The 11,010-nt window shown below is 40.9% G+C and overlaps 1 protein-coding gene across 1 annotated transcript; it reads left to right on the top strand.

Annotated features, from left to right (window-relative positions):
* The first annotated feature begins 357 nt into the window (after positions 1-357).
* On the top strand, positions 358-3,196 carry LOC137503263 (zinc finger protein ZFP2-like). Its single transcript, XM_068230805.1, has 3 exons — positions 358-508; positions 761-1,173; positions 3,035-3,196. Exons 1-3 carry the CDS (start codon positions 358-360, stop codon positions 3,188-3,190), a joined length of 720 nt encoding a protein of 239 aa, XP_068086906.1. The 3' UTR covers positions 3,191-3,196.
* The last annotated feature ends 7,814 nt before the right edge of the window (positions 3,197-11,010 follow it).

The following is an 11,010-nucleotide window of genomic DNA, read 5'->3' as shown; positions in this document are numbered from 1 at the left end:
AATTTAAGGAAAAGACCGGACGTTATGCGGTCTCACACGGGCGAGAACCGAAACTGCTGCAACGTCTGTGGAAAATCCTTCAGCTGGAAAAAACTAGCAGGTCAAATGGTTATTCACACAGGCAACAAGCCTCACGTATGCACTGAATGTTGCAAATCATATGTCAAGAAAAGCAGTTTATCTTATCACAAGCTGACTCATGCAGGCGAGAAGCCATACAGCTGCAACGTCTGTGGCAAATCATTCATACACAGAGGTAAACTAACCGATCATATGCGGACCCATACAGGCCAGAAGCCTAACAGGTGCCATGTCTGTGGCAAATCATTCACAACGAATTGCTCTCTAACCGGTCATATGCGGATTCATACAGGCGAGAAGCCATACAGCTGCAATGTCTGTAGAAAATCATTTATACAGAGCGGTAAACTAACGGAACATATGCGGACCCATACAGGCGAGAAGCCATACAGCTGCAATGTCTGTGGCAAATCATTCATACACAGAGGTAAACTAACCGAACATATGCGAACCCATAAAGGCGAGAAGCCTTACAGGTGCAATACCTGTAGCAAATCATTCATTAAGAAAGGCATTCTAACCGCTCATATCCGGACCCATACAGGTGAGAAGCCATACAGTTGCAATGTCTGTAGAAAATCATTCATACAGAGAGGTAAACTAACCGAACATATACGGACCCATACAGGCGAAAAGCATTACAGGTGCAATGCCTGTGGGAAATCAATCACAACGAAAGGCAGTCTGACCGATCATATGCGTACCCATACGGGCGAAAAGCCCTACAGGTGCAACGTCTGTGGCAAATCATTCATCCAGAGAGGTAACCTAACCGAACATATGCGGACCCATACAGGCGAGAAGCCATACAGTTGCAATGTCTGTGGCAAATCATTCACAACGAAAAGCGATCTGACCGGTCATATGCGGACCCATACAGGCGAGAGGCCATACAGATGCAATGTCTGTGGCAAATCATTCATACAGAGATATAAACTTACCGAACATAAGCGGACCCATACAGGCGAGAAGCCATACAGTTGCAATGTCTGTGGCAAATCATTCACAACGAAAGGCAATCTGACCGGTCATATGCGGACCCATACAGGCGATAGGCCATACAGGTGCAATGTCTGTGGCAAATCATTCATACAGAGATGTAAACTTACCGAACATATGCGGAGACATACAGGCGAGTCATAAAGAGAGGCAAACTAACCGAACATATGCGGACCCATATTGGCGTGAAGCCATACATTTGCAATGTCTGTGGCGAATCATTCATAAAGAGAAGCTAACTAACCGAAGATGTGCTTACCCATACAGTCGAGTCATAAAGAGAGGCAAACTAACCGATCAAATTCGGACCCATACTAGCAAGAAGCCTTACAGTTGCAATGTCTGTGGCAAATCATTCACAACGAAAGGCAGTCTGACCGATCAAATGCTTACCGATACAGGCGAGAAGCCATACAGCTGCAATGTCTGTGGCAAATCATTCATACAGAGATGTAACCTAACCGAACATATGCGGACCCCTACAGGCAAGAAGCCTTTCAAGTGCAATGTCTGTGGCAAATATTTCACAACGGAAGGCAAACTGACCGATCATATGCGGAACTATACAGGCGAGAAGCCATACAGCTGCAATGTCTGTGGCAAATCATTCATACAGAGAGGTAAACTTACCGAACATATGCGGAGACATACAGGCGAGTCATAAAGAGAGGCAAACTAACCCAACATATGCGGACCCATACTGGCGAGAAGCCATACAGTTGCAATGTCTGTGGCGAATCATTCATAAAGAGAAGCTAACTAACCGAAGATGTGCTTACCCATACAGGCGAGTCAAAAAGAGAGGCAAACTAACCGATCATATGCGGACCCATACAAGCGAGAAGCCTTTCAGGTGCAATGTCTGTGGCAAATCATTCACTAGGAAAGGCAGACTGACCGATCATATGCGGACCCATACAGGCGAGAAGCCAAACAGCTGCAATCGAAACCGACTTTCAACCTATTAGGTCGTGTTACGCACATTTAGTACGTATTGAAGATATGTTAAGTACAGAACAAAAATGGCCAACCAGACACCAGTGGGATCCGAACCCACAACCTCCCGTTTTCGCGTCGGTTGCTCTACCAATTGAGATATGGTGGCCTAGGCCATCTTTGTTCTGTTGGAAAGGATCTAAGCTACAGGTCTGGTACTACTACCATCTCACTGTAGAGTGCGTTTAAGTTGCCCGTTGAGGGCCAAGTCAATGAATATTGAATTTTCACGACCGCATTGTAATCGAAACAGACTTTCAACCTATTAGGTCGTGTTACGTACATTTAGTACGTATTGAAGAGATGTTAAGTACAGAACAAAAATTGCCAACCAGACACCGGTGGGATCCGAACCCACAACCTCCCAATTTCGCGTCGGTTGCTCTACCAATTGAGCTATGGTGGCCTAGGCCATCTTTGTTCTGTAGCTTAGATCCTTTCCAACAGAACAAAGATGGCCTAGGCCACCATAGCTCAATTGGTAGAGCAACCGACGCGAAATCGGGAGGTTGTGGGTTCGGATCCCACTGGTGTCTGGTTGGCCATTTTTGTTCTGTACTTAACATCTCTTCAATACGTACTAAATGTACGTAACACGACCTAATAGGTTGAAAGTCGGTTTCGATTACAATGCGGTCGTGAAAATTCAATATTCATAAACAGCTGCAATGTCTGTGGCAAATCATCCACACAGAAAGGCTTTCTAACCTGTCATATGGGGACCCATACAGGCGGGAAGCCATACAGCTACAATGTCTGTGGCAAATCATTCATAGAGGCAAACTTACCGAACATGTGTGGAGACATACATGCGAGTCATAAAGAGAGGCAAACTAACCGAACATATGCGGACCCATACTGGCGAGAAGCCATACTGCCGCAATGTCTGTGGCGAATCATACATAAAGAGAGGCAATCTTAACGAACATATGCGTAAACATACAGGCGAGTCATAAAGAGAGGCAAATTAACCGATCATATGCGGACCCATACAAGCGAGAAGCCATATAGGTGCAATGTCTGTGGCAAATCATTCACAAGGAAAGGCAGTCTGACCGATCATACGCGGACCCATACAGGCGAGAAGCCAAACAGGTGGAATGTCTGTGGCTAATCATTCACAAAGAAAGGCAGTCTGACCTAACTGTTCTTATGCGGACACACACAGAAGAGAAGCCATACTGTTGCAAAGTTTATTCCACTGAAGCACAACTTGTAGGATTCCAGCAAGATATAGCAGATATCCTGGATTCAGGTGGTCAATTGGACTGTATCGCGACTGACCTGTCTAAGGCATTTGATAGGGTAGATCGTGGGAGACTACTGGCAAAAATGAGTGCAATTGGACTAGATAAAAGAGTGACTGAATGGGTGGCTCGGTTTTTAGAAAATAGGGCTCAGAGAATTATAGTAGGTGAAGCTTTATCTGGCCCTGTAAAAATTAAGAGGGGAATTCCTCAATGCAGTATTATTGGACCTTTATGTTTTCTTATATATATCAATGATATGTGTAAAGAAGTGGAATCAGAGATAATGCTTTTCGCAGATGATGTTATTCTGTACAGAGTAATAAATAAGTTACAAGATTGTGAGCAACTGCAAAATGATCTCGATAATGTTGTTGAGTTGTTGCATTTTCAGTTTAAAGCTCGCAAATGAGCTGTTTTAATTCAGTAATGGCTACTATACCCCACCCATATCCAATCCCTCCTTCAACGACAACGTCCCTTCCTCCCCAACATCAATAACCGAACCACCGCCGTCTCAATCTATATATGTAGGATTGAGACGGCAGTGAACCGTACTGCCGAACCTTACCCCCACCACTACCACGTGAAAGGGTTTGACAGCGGCAGAGGTCCTACCCTTCCGAGGGCCCGGCTCAGACTGAATACTTTTGCTCTCCACTCGCGTGGGCGCGCTGTTGTACTTCACGTCACTCATCCTAAGCCCACGTGACGAATACGGCAGCTCCTATTGGTAGAAACATCTCCCGATTGCTATTGGTCGATTTGAGTTTGACAACTTGGACCACGTGGGACGACCACGTTTTTGACGTTTGTGACATTTTGCTTTACTTTGATATGTTTGCGTATATCTGTTATCTTCGTTTGCGTGTTTGAAGAAAAAGAACAAGATATTTGAGGTAAGCATCCTTACTGTTCTTGTTTTACTAATCTCCTGAGGCCAGAACATGAAAACATACCACACCAAGGCAAATGAATTTCGGATAATTTGAAACATAAGTGCGGCCAGTATCCAGTATTCGGGAGATAGGTTCGAACCCCACTATCGGCAGCCCGGAAAATTGTTTTCTGTGGTTTCCCATTTTCACACCAGGCAAATGCTGGGGCTGTACCTTAATTAAGGCCACGGCTGCTTCCTTCCCATTCCTAGGCCTTTCCTGTCCCATCATCGTCATAAGACCTATCTGTGTCGGTGCAACGTAAAGCAACTAGCCTTATCATAGTTGTCCCCCTGTGGGTAGGGGCAGTAGAATAACAGCCACAGCATTCTCTGCCTGCTGTAAGAGACGACTAAAAGGGGTCCCATGTGGGCTCTGTACTTGGGAGCTTGGGTAGGCGACCACGGAGCCCTTAACTGAATTTTGGCACTACTTTCGCTTACTTGTGCCAGGCTCCCCACTTTCATCTATCCTATCTGATCTACCTCGATCACGACCTGTTCTTTTCTGCCCCCGATTGTATTATGTATGGAGGCCTAGGGAGTCTTATTTTCCTCAAAGGGCATGGTCCTTCTTAGCTGATACCATAACTTTTCCCAGTGTCAGCCCCCTTCCATTTCTTCTCTCCGATTACTAATATATATAGGGGATGGTTGCCTAGTTGTACTTTCTCTTAAAGCAATGAACTAGATTTTAGGCCCTTTTAATCAACAGGCATCATCATCTTAAGCAAGGAGATTTGTGGTGAGGGCAAGATATTTGGTGGCCATGACATATACTAGGAACTGTCCCATCATTCGCCTTACTGCAGGCGAAAGGAAAAACCAATCTCAGGACAGCCAGTGGTAGGGGAACAGCCCGTTTCTGTGTCCCAAATGCAGAGGTGTAGAAACACGGTGGAACCATAGCCACCCCTCCTCTGCTTGGTTGGCCGGTTGGAGTGCATGCTGTCAGACCACAGATCAGCCTACTCTGCAACCATCAACATAGATTTCTGCCTTCGATATACAGTAGGTACAAATGGCACTGTCTGAAGTGAGTTTCCACTGTCTTCAACTGGCATTTCGTCTAGGTCACAGCAAAGTCCCGTGCACGCCGTAATGTTGTGGAAGTAGCAGCATATTGTTCATAATACTGTACGAAAGTAGCAAGCATTTCCTTGGACATAGCTCTTAATAGGTGGAGCTATGTTGTGACTTGGCATGGGAATGTTTTGTGCTGGATCAGCTGCCATATTATTGTATGTAGATCCTGATGCTACATATTTCTGTAAATTTATTAGAACTACTCTCCTGCGGATGGACTGAAAGGAAGCATTATTTGTACCTCCTGCATGTTGTAAGAGCGAGCAATCACAGAATCTGTAAGCTCTCTCTTGTCTTTTAAACCCTCAAATATATTCATGATTCCATCCTTTTCCATGTAGCAGAATTTTTTTATATATCCTACTGTCACATAAAATAGAACATTTTTTATTGTAAATAGTGTAGATCAATGAATACAAGGGATGCATACAATTTTGTAGCTTGACATTGTTTATCATCTAAATGCAGATGACTGATTGAATGATATGTTGTGTTTTGGTGCAGTATGTAGGAACAGAGTATGTGCTATCATGTCTTGGTTTCTTCAAACACTACTCTGCCAGAGATTTGTCATCCTCTAGTAGATGCAAAAGAAGTACAAATCTCAATATTTTTCAGTGTGTGGCCCAAGGTGCCTCTTTTGACAGACTGAAAGATTTATCATATTGTAAGTTCCTTGGGAAAATACAAATGGTGTTGCTGAAAACTTTTGCAATGTCAGTGCAACGTTAAACTGCGATAAGAGAGAAAAGTATTATGTTGTACCTTGTCAGTTCCAGTCTTTCTTTCATAAATGAATGATCTTGTATTTGTGTTGTATTGAATAGTTTTCTGGCTGATGAATATTAATTGATGATTAACACTGCTGAATACAATTTCTTCACAATTTTATACCTGTAACACTGTGGATAGTAGGTAGAATATAGCTCCATAAATCAAAAGATCATGTTTCATTTCAATTTACCTTTGAATCCTAAAAAATCCCTCCTTAGCATATGAGTTTCCTTTCATCATTTTGGTTCCTGCATATGGTTTTCTTTCTTACATTATATTTATATTTTATTTCCTGCATAAGTGGCATATCTTGATACTGTTGACTGTTACAGTTGGCTTAAGTAGTGTTAAAGAGGACTGATGTACGAGGGGATGTTAGTGTCTATTTCTGTCATAGGTCTTAATCTGAGATAAGGATTGCCAATCCTGCTCACCTTCAGGTCACTTCCTTCCTCCCTTTGTGAGTTAGCTTCCTTTTTCCTCAGCAGAAACAAACAAAAGCAGCACAGGCAAGGCCAGTCACTCCGATCCTTCAAGGCTTTTTGAATGAGTAAAAATAAAATATAGCTCCATAATTGAAATAATTATAATAAGCAGCACAAGCTGGTAAGCTTCTTTTCTCCAGCAAAAAAAATTATTAATAATAATAAAACACAGCCCAGCCTCCAGGTGTATTGTTGTTCAGAATGCAGTATTTCAGAAAAAGGTAACTGAAAGAAGGAAAGAAAGAAAAGGAAATGAAAGAAAATAGACGAGAAAGAAAAAAAGAAAAAATATATTTAATATAATATTTAAGAGTGGAGGGGGACGAGAACCTGGGGACCTTCCGCGCGCTAAACGATTTAAATCACCCGCCCGGTAATTTAGTTCAGCCCTGTTTACACTAGAGGCGCTGGTGTGCAATTCCTGGCGATCTTTGCGCAGCCGTTGCGTTCAGAAGTGAAAAATAACGTTGAGAGTCATCTCTTACTCATTCTCTTTGACCACGTGTAAAGCCCACTAGAGCAGGACTGCATTGATAGTTGATAGTTAGAAATATAACGGGACATTGCACCCAGTGCTGTTTTCAAGAAGTGTCGTGTACTCTGGAGTTCTCACTGGTAATTAATCCTTTCCTAAATTCAGCCCGTTCTACTGACTGATACAAATCAAATCCGTTCTTTAAGTGTTTGTTTTAAGTGATTACACTGAATTAAAATATCAGGTTTTATCTCTAGGTGTGAGGTATGTGTTACATAAGACGCGTATTAGCCATTTGTACAGCCTATTCCGTTAATTTATTGTGCTACAGATTTTCTTCATTGAGAAATTGTGATTTCTATCATTTACACTGTGTCCACAATCTCTATTGTCGGTAAGGTTCAAGTTCTATAATTTACTTTTGCGAAAATTATAGATCTCAATTGGGAACAGTAAGAAGTTAATACTAATCTTTCTCAGTTTCAGCATTCTACATATTTTTAACATTTAATATTTTTAATTTTCTTAAATTTTATTTCCACTTAAGCATTAAAACTGTATACACATATAACTGGCATTCTTTTTGAAAACTCCTGGCCTTTGTGTTACAAGTGCCGGCAAATCTGTTCCTCGTGTGTTGTAGCAATATAACGTAACTTACCCCGGTACCTTACCTATCAAAATTGTTTTGGAGTGAAGAATTTTTCTGAAGTTCTACGCATATTAGTTTCAGAAAGAAATTACAATATGTAGTGCATAATTTTAATTATTGAGTTGCTGTGTTATTTACGTATGTTTGCAATTTAATAGTGACGCTGTGAATGTTGAGTTTTTCTTTACATTGTAGGCTGCAACATATGGTAGTAGGGTTCGAAATTTTGAGAAGTTTCCGTTTAGGATATCATATGTAGAATTCTTGTTATGGTTATCAGTGTTGTTATGGAGATTGTTCTGCATAGTGTCAGTCATAGAAAACTTGAGGTCCAATAGGTATGATCACAATATTAACAGTCATGTAAAATTTTGAGTCTTTTTGGTATGTTCATAATATTGACGGTCATGTAAAATTTCAAGCATAATGCTTAGTCTGTTGACAGATAACCTAAGTAGCAATGACTGCAATAAGGTAATATATTTCTGTGGGCTATGTTTCAGTGTAATATCATTGGAAGTAATCAAGAACCCCAGTAGCTTCTAACTACTTCAGTTGCAGTGTGAACTGGATCTGCAAGTAAAAATCAAAGAGGAACCAGCCTGGCTTGAAAGAACAACAAATGCATCACTTGTGAGTCTCATGGCAAATAAATTTATAGAGATCAGAATTTAACCCTTAGTAGCTGAGTTAGTTTGGCAGGGGCATAATTTACTATGTGCTTCCCCAATATTAACCCCAGCAGTCTCCATTTGCTACATGGGCATCTAGGAAAAGTATGTCTCTCTTTTGTTTCTTTGTCTGGGAGTATGTGATAATGTGCTACGCAAGGCAGCCAACTCTTAGGAAGTACAAACAACAGTATTTATATACATCTATAGGTACAACTAGTGACAGAAACCTTATTCATGGGGCAAGGAAAGGGGTTCTGGTGGCACATGCTCCCAGATTATGGTTGCCAAGTGGACAATTGGCCTCTAGCATTTACTAGGGAGATGGCAGTGCATGCTATGTTTGATAGTGGCAAAAAGCTGAATTAAAGTTGTGGACTTGATAGTGAAGGAACCTTGGTTAGGTCCAGCTACCAATGAAGTTGTGACAGGCAGCGTTTCAAGATCTAGGCATCAGGACATTTCATGAGCTAAGTACCCATCAAATGACTGTTTATTGTTTATTGATTACCTCTGGCATTTATTGAAATGGATTTCTGTAGGTTGTATGGTTATGTTTTTATTCTCCATGGTTTGGTAATGGTATCGTTGTGGGATTGACATCATCTCCTATCATACATTATCCAAATTTAGTGCTAGTAGCTGCTGAACGGAAGGACAATTGTGGGTGCTGGATTTAATTCGGTTATGACCAGTAGGTCTTTGAATCTCATAGTGAACATATTTTGCCTCCAAAAGAAATTCCAGGTAAGATTTGCATCATTTAAACTTCTTTACAATGTTACTAATGTTGGGTGATCTCATAGTAAAACTCTGCCTTGGCGGAGAAGCTGTGAAATAATTTTGGAGAAGAAGCGACTTATTGTCATCATCTTTCCTTGCTCTGTCTGTTGCTACTGTAAACACAGTAAATTGTAATCTTCTGAATGTGTGGCTTACAGTTCAGTCTCTCTTCATCTGATAGCTTACATGGTGATGTGATAACATTCTACTTTCATGTTGGCGAGTGTAATTTGGGTCCATTCTAGAGGTATTTGATGAAGCTGAATATCCCAGCACACGTCTGTAGTTATACTGGCATAAAAGTCAATTCCTGCACATCATTCTTGCACCTCAGAGTCTTTGAAAACCTTGAAAGTTGGAAGAGGGATATTCAATGAGTAATTGTGGGTCGTCAGCAAAAATCTACTCCCAACACTGTGAACTGCTAATTTATAGATGTGATATTGTCCAGGAGTTACTTAAAGGTGAAATTCTGCAGCTTATGCACACTGTTCTCTGAATAAATGTGTGCTAGTTGAGTTCTAAATTACAGATACTACAGAAGAGAACGGTGTCTGAACATATCTGAGATGCGAGTGCACTGCTATTCAAGATCTATACTCTTGACACTTCTTGTTATGTTCTATTCTTGGGTATATAGAAAAAAACAATAGCTGTCATCAACAACAACGGAATTCAAAAACTACAATGTGATCCTACAAATAAATTTCCAAACAAAATAAAACAAGCTATCCAGCAAACAGACTTCATTCTCACTGAACAAGAAAAAGAAAGCCTCACCATCAAAAAATCCCAAACTCCCCACAGTAAGAGCCATCCCCAAAATACACAAAAGCTCATGTCCCATTAGACCAATAGTAAATTATGATGTGCTAAGTTACAATTTAAGCTAACAACTGAAAAAATCCTAAAAGAGAAAGTCTCACATAAAGAAGACAGATAAATTAAAACCAGCCTAGAACTAATCAACCCCTTTCCGCCCGAACGCGCCCGACTGTTCACTTTGCCTTACGGTCCTTATTGCCCGAAAACACTCTGCTGCATTATCTGCATACGTGTGCAATCTATGCAATAGTTTTGTATTTTTTGGTGGTGAATTGTTTATTAGGCATTGATGAACATGCAGTACAATATACAAGGCTTAGGAGGTAAAAGAAGAGTGAGAATTTGTCTTGAAGTTGTCTAGGCAACGGTCTTGAACTTCCGCGAGTGCTGGTCAGCTGTTTAGTTCGTAAACATGACGGGATTGAATACTGCGGATATTGAGACTGAGCTGAATAACGGCATAAGAAATGACACAGAATTGTTGAGCAGGGGTGGAGGTAAATTTTTAGTGAGTAAATAACATATCAACAAAGATAATTTTACTGATAACTGTGGTATAAATGAAAACGGATATCTAGAAATCGGACCTGATGATGATGCGGCTGCAATTCAGATAACACAAGCATTTTGTTTCATTATTCAATGATTATACGGATGATGTTGAACCTATCAATAATTTCAAAAGAGTATTATGAGAAATAGGTTATATTTTTACATATGTTAGGCGGAGACAATCTATTCATTGACATTACCGATTGCGTATATATGAATGCAGCAATCAAACAGACGCATTTCAGTAAAATAGAAACAGAATGGGAAGACACTTGTTAGAGGAAATGAAAGTTGATATACAAGGTCACCAATACACTTCCAGAATCTAATCTTTATTGGCTTAGGGGGATTTAGACAACATGAGAATGTGACAAATACAGCCTACCTCAGTGTTGAGTATCTCCAGCACGGGTGGGGGTTTGAACCGACAAACTTATGACTCAATGA

This window comes from Anabrus simplex, chromosome X (genome assembly GCF_040414725.1).
Source record: "Anabrus simplex isolate iqAnaSimp1 chromosome X, ASM4041472v1, whole genome shotgun sequence".
NCBI lineage: Eukaryota > Metazoa > Arthropoda > Insecta > Orthoptera > Tettigoniidae > Anabrus > Anabrus simplex.
The sequence above is the reverse complement of the archived record's forward strand: the minus strand, read 5'-3'. Positions and strand labels throughout refer to the sequence as shown.